The sequence below is a fragment of the Pelecanus crispus genome, chromosome 6 (assembly GCF_030463565.1).
Source record: "Pelecanus crispus isolate bPelCri1 chromosome 6, bPelCri1.pri, whole genome shotgun sequence".
Classification (NCBI taxonomy): domain Eukaryota; kingdom Metazoa; phylum Chordata; class Aves; order Pelecaniformes; family Pelecanidae; genus Pelecanus; species Pelecanus crispus.
In genome coordinates, this window is record NC_134648.1 from 31,891,515 (window position 1) to 31,911,566 (window position 20,052).

At 43.5% G+C, this 20,052-nt stretch overlaps 1 protein-coding gene across 1 annotated transcript in view; it reads left to right on the top strand.

The window, feature by feature from the left end:
• The window catches only part of LOC104035955 (cytosolic phospholipase A2 beta-like), a 31,840-nt gene extending 21,135 nt beyond the window's left edge, over nucleotides 1–10,705 (top strand). The window contains exons 16-21 of the mRNA XM_075713329.1: nucleotides 418–555; nucleotides 1,759–1,863; nucleotides 2,480–2,665; nucleotides 6,210–6,376; nucleotides 6,916–7,102; nucleotides 10,461–10,705. Coding sequence (XP_075569444.1) covers nucleotides 418–555; nucleotides 1,759–1,863; nucleotides 2,480–2,665; nucleotides 6,210–6,376; nucleotides 6,916–7,102; nucleotides 10,461–10,705 — 1,028 coding nt within the window. The remainder of the gene's footprint in view (nucleotides 1–417; nucleotides 556–1,758; nucleotides 1,864–2,479; nucleotides 2,666–6,209; nucleotides 6,377–6,915; nucleotides 7,103–10,460) is intronic.
• The last annotated feature ends 9,347 nt before the right edge of the window (nucleotides 10,706–20,052 follow it).

The window sequence follows — 20,052 nt, forward strand, 5'->3', positions numbered from 1 at the left end:
CTGATGTGTCCTCAGGCTGCTTTGTTATATCACGTAGACTGACAAGTTTGGGTTAGTAGAGGTTTCGTGCCAGTCATTCCTTGCAGGCTGGATCACACTTGCATGTTGTACATTTGATGCTCTTGATTTAGAGATGCAAGTGGGATCCCAGATTCTTTATATAGAAATATATATCTAAGCTTTTGAAACTAACGTTAGACTCTTTCTGAGCTGAAAAAGCTACTTTCTTTTGTATGCAAATCATCTCTCAGTTTGCATTGAACTAGGCAGTGTAGTTTGCAATACAAAGCCACTGATAGGACGGAGCTGCTGAGAAAAGGAAGATCCATGGAGCTTGTGGATAGCTTTATCCACAGGGGAAGGTTTTGTTTTCTTATTTTATTACAGTAAATATGCTATGTGTCAATTCTTTTGTAGAGTGGGCGGAGTTCTCTCCTTACGAGGTGGCCATACCAAAATACGGAGCCGCCATTCGTTCAGAATATTTTGACAGTGAATTCTTCATGGGAAGGCGAGTGAAGAAGCTGCCAGAATCTCGGATCTGCTATCTGGAAGGTGACCTAGCAGTGCAATATAGTTAATCACAACATGGTAGAAAGCATGGTGCTAGCTAGCCACTGGTCAATGTACAAAACTCCTTGCCAGCAGGTCTGCTCTAGGTCTTGATTCAATGGGCTTTGTACCCCTTTTGTACACTTCTGCTTTTTGTAAAGCTTCTTTCTTCCTGTCCTCCCTTGTAGCCTGGGCAGATTTGGGAAAGTTGCAGCATGGTTCCCCTTCCCATTTTCTGAACCAAACAAGAAGGTGGGGAAGGCAAGTTGAGGAAACAATAAGCCTTTCTTCCCTGACCAGTCATCAACTCTTCAACTTCATCAACTATATTTCTAGATAACACATTGCTGGGGTAGAATTGGAAGGAGCTGAAAATAAAATATAACTCATCTAGAACAACCCACAAAAGTGAGAACCATCTGGACTTCGTGGGTTGAGAATGGTGTCACTAATATTCCCTGCCCATAAGGATGAAGAAAGCCCTTTTAACCTCCAGCAACTGCTTTGACTGGCTCTTCTGCCTCTAAAGGCGAAGAAAAAGGGAAAAGCAGCTAGTCAGAGGAATCCACATGCCCCAGGCAGATTTTAAATCCTTGTCAGAATTTTAGCTTTTGATACAAAATAAAGGGTCCGGTGGAGAAAAAATTGTATTTCTCTCATTGTGAAGTCTGCTAGAGGTTGAATTTGTTCCTCATGTGAGTACCTGGCATGGGGCTTAATGACAAAGGACAGTTTGTTCTTTTCCAAAAGCAGACTCACATATGGAGCCAATTCTATTTTGATCCTGGACCAGTTGCGCTTCACAGAAACAAAACATGCCTGAAAGGAAAAAATGGGTCTTAGATAAATTTAAAGAATAAATCAGTTTAAAGAAGGGCCTTATGCTTATATGGCTTCACCATGCTTTCAAAGCCTGCTTTCTTTCCCAAGTACACAGTAGACACTCTAAAACGTTGTTTGGGTGATGGATACCACTTATTTTGTTACTCTGTACTATACAGTGGATGGTCTGTGTGTGGTTACCTCTTGAGAGAGAGCACTGAAGTGCTGACACCATTATTTTTGAACTCTGTGAGACCTACTGCTTAAGCTGTATCATGACAGGGTCAGTTCACATGGGCCAATAGTATGTAGCATGGATACTTGTAATAGCCAGTGGTTAATATGTGGTGGTGCAGTATTTTTCCCATGTGGTTTGACTTGCAGGTCTTTGGACAAACATCTTTACTAGGAATTTGCTGGATGGCTTGTACTGGTCTTCAAATTCCAATGAATTCTGGGAACGATGGGCCAAAGATATGGTAGATATAGGTAAGAGTTTCAAAATCAGTATTTATTTTTGATGAGACAGTGCTTCCTATTCAGAAGAGGATTAAGAAAGATACACTATTGCTACTGTTTGTGAATAATCTCTCACATGTTCTCCCTAAATTGCTGCATGTTGTGTTGCCTCACTGTGGATCTTTCAGCATGATTTTCACCTGTATCAGAATGATCACTATGTGATGTTTTCACCTTTATTTTATTTTATTTTATTTTATTTTATTTTATTTTATTTTATTTTATTTTTAACTCAGAGGCAAACTTCATGCTAGTTACAAATGTTTTTCATTTAAAATTTGCTCATGGTCTGTTAAATGACTCCTCCCATGTCTGCAAATGAGAAGGGTGGCTTTTACTTGTAGACAAAAGTACAAAGCCAGTGTGTCATCTGAAAGAGTAAAAGACAAAAGCTGTGCTTGCTTTAAACAAAACCAAATATCTCTTTGTTTAAATGGGATTGATCATGTGCATATGTTTTCAAGTAGACTGCAAGAAACAGGGAGGGGAGGGAACCACAGGAAGACAGCAAGGGCAGCTAGCCAGTAAAGGTGCCTGGCAGAACAGATTGCTGATGTTTTTTCTCACAGTTCCTTCTCTATTTCAGAAAAACGTTCCCCTGAGGATGATGTCACTGTCATCGAGCCTCCATCTTGTTTGTCAGGGAAGTTGTATGAAATGTTTCAGGACATTATGACCAAGCGTCCACTACTGGGAAAGTCTCATAACTTCCTGAGAGGCTTAGAATTTCATAAGGATTATATCCATCAGAAAAAATTTATTGAATGGAAAGGTAACTGCAACAAAGAGTTAGCTGCAGTGTGCAGGTAACATCTCAGATTTTTTTTTCTTTGGACTTTGGAAATCTCACATTTAGAGATATTTTCTCAGGTTTTGGAAATCTGCTGAGGTGGAACTATGTTCATGGTGTCTGTTTCTTTAGGGTAACAGGTTAAAATGAACTAGTCCATGGGCCACTCTTTCATCTCCTGAAGATATCTGTAATTTGTGTCAACGCATGCTCTTCTACAGGAAGTTTATCCCTCGCATAGGTACAGTAGTCAAAAGTTTCAGAAAGGGTAGAATCTTTTGAGGTCAAGAAACAAAGGAAGCATAAAATAGCAGGCTATTATGTGGATCGGATGAAGGAGAGGACTGGCTGCAAGCATGTGGTTGCCCGTATGTGTGGTATTTCTGCCTGATGATTTATCCATCCAGAGACCTCTCTTTAACCCTTCAGAAACAGAAATACCAAGATCCAACAACAGAAATTTAAAGCCACATAGGTTTCGACTGTATATATATTAAACAAACAGAATGTGCAGACTTGATATATAAATTGAACAGCAGTTTTTTATGGCCTGTGCTCTGCAGGCAGGCAAAGTAAACAGTCATAATAGTTTTACCTCAAAATGTATGAAACAATCTGTGAAATCATAGAATCATAGAATTGTTTAGGTTGGAAAAGAACTTTAAGATCATCCAGTCCAACCATTAAACTAACATTACCAAGTTCAGCACTAAACCAATTAAGGGGAGAGTAGCAATTTCATGTTTCCTGGCTTGGTGGCTGGATCATTTATAATGAAAGTAAAAACTAGGAATCATTAAGATTGGAAAGGACCTCTAAGATCATCATTCCAACCATCAACCCAACACCACCGTGCCCACTAAACCATGTCCCAGAGTGCCACGTCTACCTGTTTTTTGAACACTTCCAGGGATGGTGACTCCACCACCTCTCTGGGAAGCCTGTTCCAATGCTTGACTACCCTTTCCATGAAGAAATTTTTCCTACTATCCAATCTAAACCTCCCCTGACACAGCTTGAGCCCATTTCCTCTTGTCCTATCACTAGGTACTTGGGAGAAGAGACCAACACCCACCTCACTACAACCTCCTTTCAGGTCATTGTAGAGAGTGATAAGGTCTCCCCTCAGCCTCCTCTTCTGCAGTTGATAGCAACGTGATGGAGCTGAGGTTTCGTGCATCACAAACCTTCCTGTAATCCCAGCGTCCTCATTTATTCCATGAGCAGGTAGCAGTGTGGGAGGACCCCACCCTATTAAGGTTAATCTGACTTCAGCAAGAAAACGTGTTCTCTGCCTCCTCTGAGTCCTTTCCTTTGGCAACCTGTGTTTTCTCTCCCCTGTTTCATGCAAGTTACGATACTTTTTGTCCCTGGCTACCATTGCTACATGGTTTGCTGACAATGGCAAGAGATGGTGGAGCTTTTTTGTGGATTAAGGCAGAACCCACAGTGTGCTAAGTGCTTGCAAAATGTTCAGTAAGAAAAAAGTCCATGTCCTAAAAGAGTCTGCTCTAAGAAAACAAGTGAGGGAAGGAGAAAACAAGTAGAACAAGAAGTGTGGGTGAGAGAAGGAGCAAGTGAGTAGCTTAAGAAGGTGGATGAAGGATAAAATTGTCAGTCAGTAAATGTTAAAAAAAAATAATTTTCCTTATATTTGCTGACTAACAATTTTGTAAAGGCAAATGGGTAGAAGCAGATTTCAAGGAGGATTTGGAGGAAGAGAACATAGGGACACTAAAGACTACCTCAGAGTAGATATTCTACGAATAAAGTAAGATAAGTGGAAAGCATGAAGTCTGGAGTGGGAAAAATTAGCAGATTTTGTATCCTCTTTTGGCTGCCTGCATGAGACCAAGCTGAAACCAGGTATGAATCCATCTCTAGGAGCAAGAGGAGATGCCAGCTCTGTGAGCAGAAATGATAGTCTCATGGTAGGTAAAGTCTCCAGTATATAGCTGTGTTTTAAAGGCTTCCCTGCAGCTCAGGTTATCTGATACATTAAAACAAGACTTTAAATGCCATGTGAAAAAACTAATTTTCATGGTGAGAAATTTGAGAACTCATAGCCTGGAATTAGTGTAATGCATTTCCAGTAGGGTTCATGCTTTCAAGGGAATTCCTGAGGCGGGACTTCTTTAAGTCCCTTTTTTGGGGAGACAAGAGACTCTCCCAAGGAAATGCCTACTTCTGATTCACATATCCAGCTGGAATAAATGCTGCACAGTTCCGTCTCCATGATAAGAAAATCGGGGTAACAGAATTTCAACTAAAAATATTCACCAGGCCAAATAAAACTAAAAAGTATACTCTATTTCTGCTGTGAGGGACTGCAAGAAAATGTCTCTCATTACAGCAGAATCTGTGAATTCCCAGCAGCCATGAATGCTAAAATAAGCAAATAATTTTGTAAAGACCTGACAGTGAGGGAATGGAAAAAATATGAGGTATTACTTCAAGCTGCTGTCAAACATTCCAGGCTATGGAACAAGCTAGAGTTATTCTGCACGGTTTAAATCAACACTACAGAATGAGGCCACGGAGGCAGAGAGATCGAAAGAAGTGAAATGCTGGAACTTACCTGCAGTATTTCTGTGATCAACAGTTTCTTAAAATACCTAAGCACAAATGATTTAGGGCTCAAGGGGTCTGCTCTGGGCTTTGCTACCTCATTTTGTGAAGTTGAGGAACACTCTTAAACCACTATTTCGATATTTAAAACCATGGCAAAATGTTTTGTATTCCATGGGACTAGAAATGGTACTGGGGGAACAATAGTGGACTTGCTGTCTACAGGGCAGGCTGGTGGGGTTGCTAGCAGAGAAATAAGAGTCTAATTATCAGAAACTGGCTTTAGAGCTCAACTTGCCAGGTGGTATAATCCCCTTTTGGCTCCTTCTGGCATTAATGTGAGGTTTAATTAATTCAAGCAATATTTTAAGCTGTTGGTAGGGGATGCTGTGTGCGTGATGTGGTGTTTTTTTTGCAGCATGGCTAAGACAATTTATATGAGAGATCACTGAAAGTAAGTTGAAGTCAGGTTTTTCACCCTGGGAGAGGAGTCTAATCCTGAGAATGCAAAAGCAAAAAACGAGCGATGCAAAAGTGCAGTGATGTACTGCATTTGTTAGATTTGTTGCTACACTATGAAATTGTTTTTGTTGTTTGCATTTTTCCCAGTTCTTAGGGGAAAAAAAAATCGGCTAAAGTCTGTATTCTGTGAAAAATCACTCCTCAGAGCAGCTGTGAGGCCAGTGGAGTCTGTGCCTCACCTGTACTCTGCGTGGCTGCCTCGCGGCCTGCCTTTGTGAGTGTGCCTGGGGGAGTGTGGTAACAGGCCAGATGTGCTCAGACGTGCAGTTTGGAGGGCGTGCTCCTGCGGCCACATTTGTGGGCTCGCATTATGGAGGGAGGTGAGCCTGGTCTTGAGGGCAACCAAGGGGCTGCCCTTAACATGTAGCACAGACAGAATTACTGACTCCTCCTTTCTTAGCAATGCACCACTAACTGTATTCAAAATGTTTTTCAGACACTGTGCTGGACTGTTTCCCTAACAATCTGACACCGCTGCAGAAATATCTTTGCCTGATAGATGTTGGCTATTTCATCAACACCAGTGGTGCAGCACTTTTCAAGCCAGAGAGGAACGTAGATGTCATTATCTCACTTGATTATGGTTTGGGGAATGTGTTCAAGGTGAGAAGATCAACGTGCTCTGCTCCTTGCAGCCCTGGTAAAACTCTTCTTGTCTTATTAAAACTTTTAAGTAAGTGGCTGTCTAAGTCTTGATCATATACTCAAGAGCAATCCAGTCACCATATCTTGGAGGAGGAAAGAAACTTCCTTCAAGACCAGAACTATAGAAACTGTTAGGCTCTTTTCTCTGTAGTGGATTGCAGCATACACTTCCTAGGATCCTACAGGAATTGCAGTAACAATTGGTTGCTGGAGACATGACCTTGATCTCTCCTGGTCTGTCCTCGTGCCAAATTCTAAGTGTGGCTTTTGGTCATTCCCTCTAGCTGTAAAAAACATTATAGGGTGATAAGAAGCATTGTCTGACTTGTGGTGAGTGGCAGAAAGTAGGGTTATGATGTGGCTACTTTGGACTACACATTCATTGCAAAGTGATTCTAGGGACTGAATTAGGTTGCCGTAGTGTTTCTATGATACCTCAGTAAACCTGATTCTTGTCTTAGTGTTAGCTTTAAGGCAATGACATTCTGTGTCCACAGCAATTAGAGATGACATACAAATACTGCAAGATACAAAAAATCCCATTCCCTAAAGTGGAGATAAGTAAAGAAGAAGAGAAGAACCCAAAGGAATGTTACGTGTTTTCGGATGCAGAGGACCCCAGAGCACCCATAGTAATCCATTTCCCCCTGGTGAATGACACCTTTAAGGAATTCAAGGAGCCTGGTAAGTTCAGTCAACAAAACTATACTTTCTAGTTGAGCTCAGGCCATTTGTCTTTCTACAGCATGGATCTTATTTGTCTTTTGTAGCAATAATTTTAAGCGAGGGCACAGCCTTTGTGTGAGTGAGACCATCTTGTCTCCTACCCATCACTGTCATACATGTATATTTGCCTCTTCCATTGGGCTATGAATGAGCATGCCCACTCATCTGTCAGGCCAGGTTTAGGTTACTGCATCAGCATAAAGTGCATGAGTTTCCACCATGGCAGAGGAGAAGGAGGTGTCAACTCTTTCCCTCTTAGCCTAGTCATGTTAACCTTCTCACCAAAACTGGGATTATGTTCCCCATATACAGAGTGAAACTGTGTCTCTCATCCAGTAAACCATGATGTGACAGAGGTAGTTGAGGCAGGTCCATGTCTCTAGTGATTAGCCTCCACGTACTGCTTCAAGAGGCAGGTTAGCAAACCACAGCAGACTTCATGATGTTGAGTAAGACACAGGACAGAACAAGGCTTCAAGCCACAACTCACACTGCTAGGCATGCTGGAGAAGGCAGCACTTGCAATGGTAAGATGTTGGGGAAAAGGTAGGGCCAGGATTCCTCCTCGATCTAGAAGAGACCAAGAACATCTGCCAACTGCTTCTTCCCTCACCTTCCCCCTATCAATTTAAGACCTAGCAGTAAGCAAGCAGGCTGGGCACTGGTTGCTTCTCCCATACTCTCATGCCTTTGTGCCAACCACCATCTAGATGGAGAGAATTAGCAAGTCTCTCCAGCAATAATAAGAATGATGTTTGTAGCCCAAGACTCAGAGCAGAAGGATCGGGCACATGGCTGCTAACAGCTGGGTCAAGTAATTCTGTTGTGAACATGTTCAGAAAAATAAGTAGTAGGAGATGAAGGGGATGCAATGTTTAGTTGGCGTAAGGATAAGAAGCATAAAAGTTACTGATCGTCCTACCTTGGCCTAGCCATTATATGATGTTGGTAGAAGCACTGTGGGAGAAGGAGGTTAATTCCTTTACTAAAAGACAGTGAATAGAAAGAGCTGCCAGAAAAGCTCTGTTAGTCTGTGGTGTACACAAGGGAAAGCCTGTATTAGCTCACAGAGAAGGGCCTTGTCCTGTACTTGCACATGAGTTTGGCAGCCTTGTGCACATGATTAACAGACAGCAAGCCCCTAAGTTTCCCAGGTAACACAGCTCATATCCTTCCTCCCTTTCTCCAGGGAATTCAACAACAGACATGGCTTTGCTGTGGGGACATATGCAGTTGGGTTGGTTCTGCGAGGAGGCGCAGCAGGCCCTGGGCAGTGGAGTCTGCCGTCAGGTGTTGTTTTTGAATGCAGGCATGAAGCAGCAAAGGCCATGTTAGAACAAGAGAGCCTCAGTGTAGACTAAGTTTTTCCAACAGCTTGCGGGATACTCTGCAAAAATCAGACAGGCAGTATCTTATTGGTGCCTCTGCTGTCTGACTTCCTTAACCTGAGACCTTCCTCTGTGCTGGAGCTCTTACAGCAACAAACCCTGAAGTATCTCACACACCACCTTTTGAGTTATCAGGCCATGGTGAACTTCTGCTCTCCCTTGCTACTGCTCAACACAGCAGACAGAGCCTTCACTCTTCTAGAGTTACCCAAAATTATACTGTGGTACTGGGACCACAGCAAAAGGGATGTCTCTGAGGGAACATTTGGGGAAGGTTATGAACAGCAGCAAACCAGGTTAAGTAAAGCTCCTTTTCTGCTATGATGTTCACCAATGCTCAGAGAATATGTGCAGTAAGAGATATACCAATAAAATCATGTTTAGAAACTCTACGGATGAACAGAGGAGATACCCAGTAGAGAGAACTAGGCTTATTAGGTAGAGGCTGGAGATGATCCAAATGGCAATGCACAGTGAGATATGACTATTGAGTAATGGCTAGCAGGTAAAACAGGTGAGTGTTTTAGAGTCTCTCTGCATAAAAAATGGATGAGATTATGCAGAGCAAAGCAGCTACTGCAGCTTCTCAGCGCTCCAGGCCCAAATTCGTGAGCTGTGACACCTGCACATCCCTGAGCAGGCAGTGATTCATCAGTCAAGCTGACAGCCAGCAACTGATGTGGGTGGTTGGGGGAGGAGGGCCCTTGGCAACCTGTTTGTGTATATTTCAAGTTTAACAGTGGAGCTTTTCATTTCCAGATGGCTGAGAGACACCTTGTGGAATGTGGGTAGTTATTTTTCTTGCTTTTAACTATTAAATTTTAGAAAAGAGAATCAGCTTGTGAAGTGCCCATTTACAATGCAACTATAGACCGTGCTTTTGTGTGCTTGAGGCAGATGCAGCTATATCTGGATGTGGATAGCACAGATAATACAGTTCTCTGAATATTGGGAGGCTCAGTGAAGCAAAACTTGCACATTTTTAATACAGCCACTTCTAGTGACAGCCTGTGCCTAGCACCCTGAGATCACACTGTTCAGAAACCACTAGGTTAAACTAAAACCTGCTATGTCTCAAGCAAAATTCATTTGTCATCTTCATGCGGTTCTGGTAGACATCGTAACAAATATCTCAGCAGCCTGTTTGTAGCCCCGCCGACAGTCATCTCACAATACATCTGTGGTTTGGGCATATTTGGTTCAGACTGCAAGGAGATAGGTAAAAAACAGAGAAAAAATGTAACTCTAAATATTTTGTAGCAGCATAAATATGAGGCTGCTGAAGTCCCTGGTAGAGGTAATTAGGGTGTCCTTTTAAGCAAAAAGATTGACGTAACAGAGAGGATGGATGTTGGCAACTCCAAGAGGTTGGGTTAACCCAAGGCTGAGTTGAAGGATGAGAGGCTGATGTGGGATGCTCTGTTCCGTCTGCACCTCCACACTCTGCAACAGGCAATCCTGCGTGATTAGCGTCACAAGGCCTCTTTGTATGTACTAGGTTGTCCACTCGCTCTAGCTGGCAGATATGCTCTCATCACCACTAACTGAGGTCTGGTCATGGATTTTGAAAGGTGCTCCAGGTGTGTGGCTTGTTTGAGAGTCAGGCTTACAGGGTTTGGGAAAGGATGTGGAGCCAGGGGCACGCTGCCCAGGAATGACTGTCTGCAGGGGCAGGATGAGGGGGAAAGTAACAATTCCTGCCAGCCCTGCTGAGGATTTCCAGGTCTGAGCTTTAGCAGGAGGGGCAAGGAGGAGCGGCTGGGAAAGCTGACCAGGAATGGCTCTTTCAAGCTTGGGGGTGGGGATGCAATCTTTCCTGGAGGCTGTTTTCAACAGCAGGTTCTGCAGAGTAGATCAGTCCCCTCCAACACCATGTGTTTTGTGCTCCAGATTCAGCTCACTGTGGTGGCTTTTGTCTTTCTCTGCAGGGGTAAAGCGCAGTCTCTCAGAGATGGAAGAAGGCAAAGTAAATCTGGAAAACAGCTGCTCACCCTATTACCTCATTAGGCTAATCTACTCCTCTGAAAATTTTGACAAACTTGTGAACCTGAGCAAATACAACATCCTCAATAACAAAGACCTGCTCCTCCAGGCAATCCGGAGTGCCGTAGAACGGAGGAGAAGCAGCAGGACTGGGAATCTCCCCAGCCACTCTGGAGCTGGATACCCCTAGGCTGGGTTTTTGCACTGTTCCCCACTGAAGGCTATGACAGTCACATTACGACACATCACAGTCACATTACAACACATCACAGTGTTCATTATTTGCAGGAAACTGAGGAAACCTGTACATTTCTCATCTTGCCTTGTTCAAGTTCCTAGCTTTCAAAAGGGTTTATTTAATCTCCTCCCCGCCAGTTTGCAGACCACGAGAGCCTCACACTGTGGTCTTACTTGTTAAGAAATTAGGGTCCTGGTTAGCAGAGACCTTGCAGGATCTCCCCAATGTTACAGAATATGGTGGTGGTGATAGTGATAGTTCTTCTTTATGCGCCTGTCCCCTCATTCCTGAGCCCATTGTCGGTGTCTTTTCAATGCTTCGTTACAAACCAAGTCCTGGCCATTTGCATTCAGTAATGTCCAGATTTTCAGATAGGCTGAGCAACTAGAATTTGCACTGAATTGGTGGGCTCAGCTTTGAAGTCAGGCCAAAGAGTCATATATATCTGTGAACAACGGCCAAACTGCAATGTGGACAATTGCATTCTGTCTGGCCGATTCCCCTTGCTGATGTAGAAGTTACTCCTTTTTTCCATTCCCCTGCAAGAGTTTGGCACAGAAATGCTGCTCCAGACTGCCACGAGGGGGGCAGTTACATTTCAAGAAGAGAGGACATTAGCTGCAGAGAGTGAGTACGGTTCTTTTGAGCATTGGCTGGAGGAAAAATTCTGCATAAGGCATGAGTGATTATATTGATTTATACGGGTAGTGCCTTTATGCATTAAAATGTCAAGAGCCTGAAAAAAGCTTTTGATACCAGAAACTCAAGGGGAATAATTAACATAGACTCAAGTACATTTAATTTAATAATCATGACTGAGCCATAAGCTGGTGCTCCTTACATATGTAAACTGAATGTAGGATAACATAATGCACAAACAGAGTGCATAGCCATTGTATTTTCACACCCAGAAGATTTTTTCCCTTTACAGTCTTCTATCCCTAACATCATAGGCAAGGTATTTTTAATAGGTGCTACACTAAACTAGAGCACAAATAAAAAAAAGGAAATTCTTTATCACACCTGCTTGCTGGAGGAAAATATTTGGAAAAATGACACCTGGTTTTCATTTGCTTTGGAGTGCAGTGAGAGACTTTGCCTTGAACTGGGAGCTTGGAACATCTTTATAGACCTCCAGTATATTAAAAAGATGGTAGGGAAGGACAGTGAGCAATAGGAAACAGAGCTCCACAGAAGTCAGAGACTTCCTAGGACTGAAGGATTTGGACCTGCTTCTGGATTATTTAATCCAAACACTGCATATTCATTGGGACCTCCAAGGAAAATCTTATACATTTCTTCTGTGTTGGAAATTTATTTGCTATCTGCAATTAGTTTTACTTGAAATCCAAAATTAGTCAAAGAGAGAGAAACAGGAGCCTGCTTTTTTTGGTATACACAGACAGTATTCAAGCTCAGAGGGAGAGCATTTACAAAAGGCTTCATTGTCTGAACCCTACATCTACTGAATGCTTTGTCTGCTGCAAGCGGTGTCAATGAATAAGCTTCAGCAATATTCCTTGTACAAGGCGTTTTACTGAGCTAAGGAATACCATGCAAAACCTGAGGAGTCTTAACAGCTGGAATGCAACTGTACAACTGAATTCAGACCATGAGAAGATAAGAACTAATCAGATACTGGCTGAAAAAAAAAAAAGAACCATTTTGAGTTGAAAGGTGAGATGGCAGCAGGGGGCTATCTCAGAAGAGAGAGTCCTACCAGCAGGATCTGTTACCTTTGCGTAGGAGAGCAGCACGTTCTGGCACAGTATGCTGTGATGCAGGTATGTGCACATACAAGCACATGTGGCGGTGTGCACGCACATGCACAGGGTGTGCACTGTTTTCATGCTCCTCTGGCTGGTCCTATAAAGAAACCCCTTCCTATAACCTGCTTGCACAGAACAAAAACTGATTCCAGCGTGACTGTGAAGAGGCTGCATGCTCCCACGTCCCTTGGCCTGGCGCACCCTGATTCACCCGGGCTCCAGTGCTTGGCCGGTCATTGTTTGACCCCCTGCTCGCCTCGCCCAGGCAGCGGGAGCAGAAAGGATGGATGAGGAGTGAGTGATGCCATTGTGCTGCCCATCTCCATGCCCTCACTGCGTTGGTGCGCTTGGGGTGTCGAATTATTACTCACGTCTTCCAGCATTATGGTATTACACAGGAGGAGCAAAGGGCTGAGCTGGAGGAGAGGGCTGGGGGCTGAACAGCTTATGGGCAGTCCCAATAATAGCAGCCCATAGCGGCTTTTCTGCTGCAGTGGTTAAAGGACTCAGTTCAGTCAAGGGACACTGGTGTTCTCCACAACAGACTGGGATTTCTTTTGACACTAAACCAGTATCTAACTGAAGCTGGAAGACTTGGCCTTCAGGATCAGAGATTCAGAGTAGCCCCACCAAGATACAGTAAATTCATCCGGAGCAAGACCACCAATGATGCTATGTGATTGCCTTTCGTTTACGTCACCCGTATTGTAAATAGGAACACTGTTTTACCTCATCTACCTAATTTTTGTGCTCTGCTGCTGCAAAAAGATATCCCTGTTTTGTTCATGGCCTACAGTGAGTGTAAATCTTGTGAACCTTGGCAGCATGTTCCCAGCAGAGGGGCAGCTCAGCCATGCCGAGAAAATCAGGTCTCTAAATGCTCCCCAGACTGATAACTGGGGTGTATGTGGTGCATTCATAGTGCTGCTAATGCAAACAGAAATGTCCACTAAAATGTGAAAGAGACAAAAAAAATGCACAGGGCTTTCAGGTAACCCACAGTCAGTGGAGAATAACTTTTCTGAGGGACTGTTAAACCCTGTTACAGAGTGAGGGAGGTAGCTGTGGGTAGGGAAGGTGGTGTGACTCTCCCTTTGCCAGGAGAACTGTCACCCAAAGTTGTGCCGACACTTAAAGAAGGGCTGGGGAACTGCTGTTTAATCTTGCAGCCCAGAGGCACAAGCATGTGCTCCTTGGTCTCTTTAGGGCGCCATGTGGTACCCCTGTAGCCTTAAATGACAATAGGTTTTTTTTAATTACAGTTTTGCATTTCAGAGCCTGAAATTATGTGAGGGCTGTATCATTGCCCATCAGAGTGGGTTTTTTCTTCTGTTGCTGTTGTTTTTTTGGTTTTGTAGCATGACATTGAGGGAGTATGTTGCTAGCCTGATGGTGTGGCAGGAGGACATTTGTGAGGGCCAAGGCTGCTAGAGGACTCTGCAGGGTGGAGGGAACCACACCTGGCACAGTCTTATCCATGCAGCTTGTCGGAAGGTGGTGGCTGGCACATGCTGTCCCCCAAAGCACACATGGGCTCTGGGTCAGAGCGTGCTAATTTGCACAGCCCAAACCCCACAAAACTATAGAGCATAGCTGCAGTGACGTGCGGCTGATCAGTGACCTGTGCTCAGGTCTGCTCCTTGGTCCTTGTTTCCTTTAGGGTGTTCACGGAATCTAAGGGAATGGACCGCTGAAATGTCTTGTGTTTGCTTCCCAAAGGTTGTATGTTTGTTCTTCATCCCAGTCTTGCCTGGCCTTGTGCCACAGACTGTCAAATGGCTGTTTGAGCAGAGTGCGTGAAAACCAAAGCAGGCACTGCACAGAGAATGTCTGTCTGCGTCTCACTATAAAAAGGTGTGTGTGAAAAGGCACATGGCATGCTTATAAACCAGGCCTTGCTGTTCTGGCGTTATATTTGCTTAACCACTGAAGATGAATGCATGCATGCAAAAAAAAAACCACCCCTTATCCGAAATGCACCCCAAGTCCCTGCTCTCAGATGAACGTTTTGCTGGAAAACCCCCACAAATACAGAGCCTGCTATCTGCTGCCAAACACAAAGGAAACAAAAGTTTTTTCTTACAACTGTTAGCTACTGTTTATGGAAATTGCTTGCTTGTGTCTTTTAACCATTTAATAATGTATTAATTAAAAATAAACTATTGCAAAGGAGCACCAGACCCATGAAAGTCTTTATGCGCTTAAACACAAGACTACTTCTTTCCCAGTTCGTATTAGCACTACTTATGCTAGATGCCTGCTGAGCACTTTGTAGGGCATTTACAGGTTTCAAGATTGGGTGGAAAAAAATCAGAGAGAAGTTGTTCTGCTTTACAAAGGCATTGAGAGCCCGGAAAAAAGTGGAACAAAATCTGCCTCCTGTGGTAAAACCCCCTTCAGTGGAATGGCACAAGGCCGGGTGGGAAGGCAGCTGTACTGAGCCACAGCCAAGGCACAGCTTTATTTTGCCTCTTGGAGATTTGATTTAAATGTGTACAGAAGTCTGCCTGTCACTGAATAGTAAACTGTTATCAATTAAATGGTGAGTTTAAAATACCTAAGTTTAAAAAAAAAAAAGTTTTAATTTTTTTATAAAAGCAGTTAAAAATGATCAACACTAAAGGAAAAAATGCACCATTTTCCCCTTACTTTCATTTGCTGTATTTTTTTGTGACAGGCAGCAGCTCCAGCAGAGGTACAGCAAATGAGAGAGCTGGATGAGCCAAAAAAAATACAATGATTAGATCACCTTGTTGGATGCGAGTGACTGATCTGAATCAGTCTGAACACATTTAAACTCTAGATGTTGCATGTACCCATAAAGTATTTACATGAACTTGGTGTTAACACACACTCCTTCTCTCCTGCTGGAAAATTAGTCAATGCAGAGGAGAAGACTGCAAGCAAAGAGCAAGAGTCATGCTTCAGACTGGCTAAAGAAGGACCGAGGCTGAAGTCCTTGTCAGGAGTTAAGGACTTGAAGCTTTAGTTTCCACCTGTCAGGGAAGAGCCCCCAGCCGCTACACTGCCCTGTGTGAAAAAAATGCCATTTCTCCCCAGCTTCATGCTGGGTAACTTTTTCTTTGGCTCAGAAACAGAGATAAATAGGGTGGTGGCAGGGGGAAGATACTCTTCCTCATGATTGCACTATACCTTAACAAGTAGAGCCTAAAATCCAAATGCTTGTGCCAGTAGATAGGTATCTAAGCAAAAAAAGGGCTGAATAGTCCCTTTGCTGGGTGTTGGCTAAACAACCCATGCTGGAGGGCTCATCTGAGTGCTCACTCCTTTGTTAGCCTCAGGAGCCTTGGCTAAGTCTGGCGTGGCAGGACTTGAGTCTGTGTCTCAGGTGAACAGTCTCATCGGCATGTTATTCTGAGGTGCACCAGGAGGCTCTTTCTTTCCCTTTTGGATCTGCTCTGCTTCATCCTGACTGGTGAAAAAAGTGAAGTCAGAATCAGAGCTGAAACTTGCTCTCTATGAGCCCATTGCAGGGGGTGGGCCTCCAAATGTGAGCATGTTTGGTTTCTGGACAAAAATGCATGCTCAGCTTTAATTGCATGCCTGCCACTTTCCCGTATTATTATACCTCTTAGGCATAAGGATTTAAAGTACATGAAGATGAGTATCCCAGCTGAATCCTCTTGCATATCCAGGTTCAGGCACAGTAAAAGAAAACACAAAGCCACCAGCAGCTCTGTGCCAAATGTTTTTCTTCCAGGCTTGGACCTCTCCCTGGAAGAGCTTGTGGGGAGGAGCTACATTTCTAAAACCACACTAACTACTAAGTCTTACCCTCTTGAAGAGAAAGGACGCTGTCTGCATCTGCTAAAAATTTCCAGGTATCGCATGCTGCTAACGCACTGTTCAGATAGGACCTCTTAAGAGAAAAATGCCCTTGAGCAGCCCTGGTATATAGACAAATTGGTTTTGTGGTGGTGAAAGGGAAGGGAAGAATAACATGCATTTCACATCAAAACCTCCACTTCCCAAAACAACCAAACCTGTCTAACCTACAGTGTACAAACAACCCTACTAAATTGTTCCTATCAGCATTTTTAATTGGCTTGGATGCTGTGCTGTGCAGTGACTAACGCTGGTAGCGTGCCCCAGGAGTGACCTGTGCCAGGTGGGGTCCTCCAGGGACACGCGTGGGCTGGGCCTGGGCAGGAATTAGGGCGTCGGGGTGGTCAGCAGAGCTCGCTGCTGTGCTTGCAGATCTTCCCTTGGGAAGCAGGAAAGCTTAAGGCAGTTAAAGATGTTCTGGGGAAAAACATGATATTCATAAACATTTAATTAGATAGATAGGGCTTCGTTTTTGGGTTATGGGGGGGACTTGCTTGCTTGGCATCTCCATGAGTTTCTTCATTTCGCTTGCTCAGAGTCCTTGGAAGACTAAAATCTGCGTCTCCTGGCTTTCACCCTCCCGGAAGAACAGTTACTGTGAATTTTCTTTCTTGTGGGAACTCAGGACTGGAGCAGTCACATATATCTAGCTTGGATTTCCCTGCTGGAAACGTGTAATAAACATTTAACCCATTGCACCTCTACGATACCCCATATTTAAGGATGCAAGGGTTTTTCCTAAAGCCTTAGAACAATTAACTGTTCAGTACCAGAGGAGAGAGGAAGTAGGCAAGAGTCCTACCTCCCAGAAATGGCACGCAGCTTCGTATTATAGTCCTGCTGTGGAGGAGTTTAGGTATCATCCTATGTAACCAGGTTTCTTAATGCTAATGCCAATATATTCTATTCAGGCAGCAAGATACCTTGGGCAAGGATTTTAGCTTTCTGCTTCAAGCATTCACAACTAATTAATTAATACAAGTGCTACAAGTAGCTGTATGTAGTGATAAACTACTGACCAGTGTGTATTGCAGAGTGACAAACCCAGGCAGAACCTTAAAAGAGCCATGGGCATATGGAAGCAGCAGTTTTAATAATGGTGATGATACTGTTAACAGAAAATATAATATATATATTTATATCCCACATTCATGGGATATAAACCAGTTCCTGAAGGTAAAAGAGTTATTTGCAGGAGGGAGAAGGAAAGAATTAAGTATTCAAGCACAGAGCACAATCAAGGTAAGACTGGAAAGCCAAACTGATCTCAGTGCCTGAGAGAAAAGTGCATGACATTGCTTCGGGTTGTTCCTAGCCAATTCCTGACGGCCAGCACTGTCGAAAGATATACGGTCAAAATAAGGCTGGTGGTAGTTTTATCTTTGAGCGCACTACCCCCTTCTTGCTGATGCATCTCGAGGGAGGGCCTCCTGCTGCTGCTGTACAGCACAGTGTGTATCTCTTCTCAGCCTCTTCGGGGTTTCTACTGGAAAAGCTTCTCTGGGATAAACAATGTCGAAGGGTCACACGTATCCCAGCTTAAGAGCCACGCTGTCAACAGTTACTGTTGGCAGTTATTAGAGTCTTATTGAGCAACAGCAGCTTATGCCTTGCAGGAAGCAATGGCTCGAGCCAACCCAGCTGCCTCCTCAGTGCCAGGACCGAAGCATGCAGGTAAGGACACGGGACTTGAAATGTAGGTGTAGGGGGATGAGGAAACAAGAGCTGTGTGGAGGTGGATGGAGTCCTCATTTGGGATCACACGGCACACGAGGCTGCTGCTTTGGGAAGCCAGACTTGGGAAAAGCACGAGGACTGGGCAATCCAGCGGGTGAGATAAGCAGGCCACTGCATCTCTCCTATTAGGAAACTCATTGAGAGACCTACACTACATAGAAAATGCTTTAAGGTACTGCCCTTATAAGTACTAGTGAGCCCCAGCTCTGCCTGTGGCTGTGGATGCCTGGAAACCCAAACCCCGCTCATTCTTCAATTAACATTTGCAATAATGCAATAATGAGAGGCTTCCATCTCATGAGCTACTTTTTTTCAAGCCCTCCCCCTCCCAACCATCTGGCAAATGGCAAAAGAGATGTTTTACCTCTTTATTTGCCCATTACAGTGGTAGATGCAACCCCTCTGAAACAATTGCAGAAACTACCTTTGAAAATTGACTATTTATAGCTTAACAAAGTGAATTTTGCAAATGTGACTTTTTATTAGTAAAGTCATGCTTTCTAACCACCAAAATTACAGCCTACCTAGATCTGATGATCATTCCATTTTTTTTTTTTTTTTTTTAATTGTTGAAAATGATTTACAGTGGAATAGCATGAAGTGCACTGATACATTGGCAGGTGCAGAAAGACAAGCTTACACACACTAATTTAATCCCATGGCATCTTGCATTTCTAATGTGTGAATCACTGTCAAAAGGTTGAATGTCTTCCCTGCAAGAATCTGGCAAACCCTGAAAAGTTCGTGTTATTAGGAAATAACTGCTCTTATTTGTTTTTTTCCTGGGAGTGACGCTCAGGTGGCTGCCAAGTGATATTTTTTTTTTTGTCAGATCATAGAGTGAGGTTACTGCTTACGTTCAGTAGCTGTGACTTTGCAGAGTGCCATTCAGAGCACTACAAAAAAAATCTGTTACACCAAAGCTGCCCTAACTGCACAGCTGATTCAATGGGTCCTTTACGTCAGCACCTCAAGGCAAAAATAGAGCACGAAAACATCGTAAGACAAGACAAAGCATTAAGTGCAATTATCTTTCATCTGTGGAGACTAGGGATCAGGTTGCAGTTATTCTTCGTCTGATCTCATCTAAGACCACAGCAATGCACTTTCGTGTGGCTGACGATCCCCAGGCGTGAGGTGCACACCTGACAGCATCTAATTCCTCTTGTTTGTCAGTATGAAGCTTGAATAATTTAAAGACTGAAGCCTTTTACAAGCCTGCAGCTCTGGCCACCTGGATTGTTGTTACAGTTCAATTTCTGAAAATGGTGACAGCTCTTTTCTGCAAATTGCTTCCATTTTGTTCAGATGCTCATTCCTCTCTCTTGGTATATACTTTTGACTTGCCATCTAGTTTCCAATGCAACAAAGTATTGTGAAAGGAAAAAGACCATTTTATCCAGAAAAATCCCTGCAGGACATGTTCTTATTTCACAGTAAAAAACTTTTTAAAGACTTTATTTCATTTGTATCACCACCATTCTATCAGGCTCTATAACTGCTTTAACTGGGATCAGTGGGGGGCCTCATCTTTACACTCTGGTCCTCAGTCTTAGCCACTGAGAAGGAACTAGTAATACAGCATTGCTGTTAGGATGGCAAGTTTGGAGCATGAGTGTCTCACAAGTACAGGCATGTGCAGGCATGTGTGTGGGTGTGCACATGTCTGTCCATCAAGAAGGTTCTGTCTAGTCCCCTGTATGAAAAGATTCAGTTCACCATACCTATCCACTTAATCCAGCAATTTCATAGCATTATTGCCCAAGTTTTCACTCTAATTTGTTCTAATTCTCTGCTCTGTCTCCCAGTAGGGAGACAAATGGAGGAGAAAACCTACTGATGGGCGATGTGGAAAAGGCTGAAGTATTCCATCCTTTTTATTTTTCCTCCTCTTCTTTTTTTTTCTCAGTACTCATAGGTAAAGCCTGGACCCAGGCCTCTGTGTGT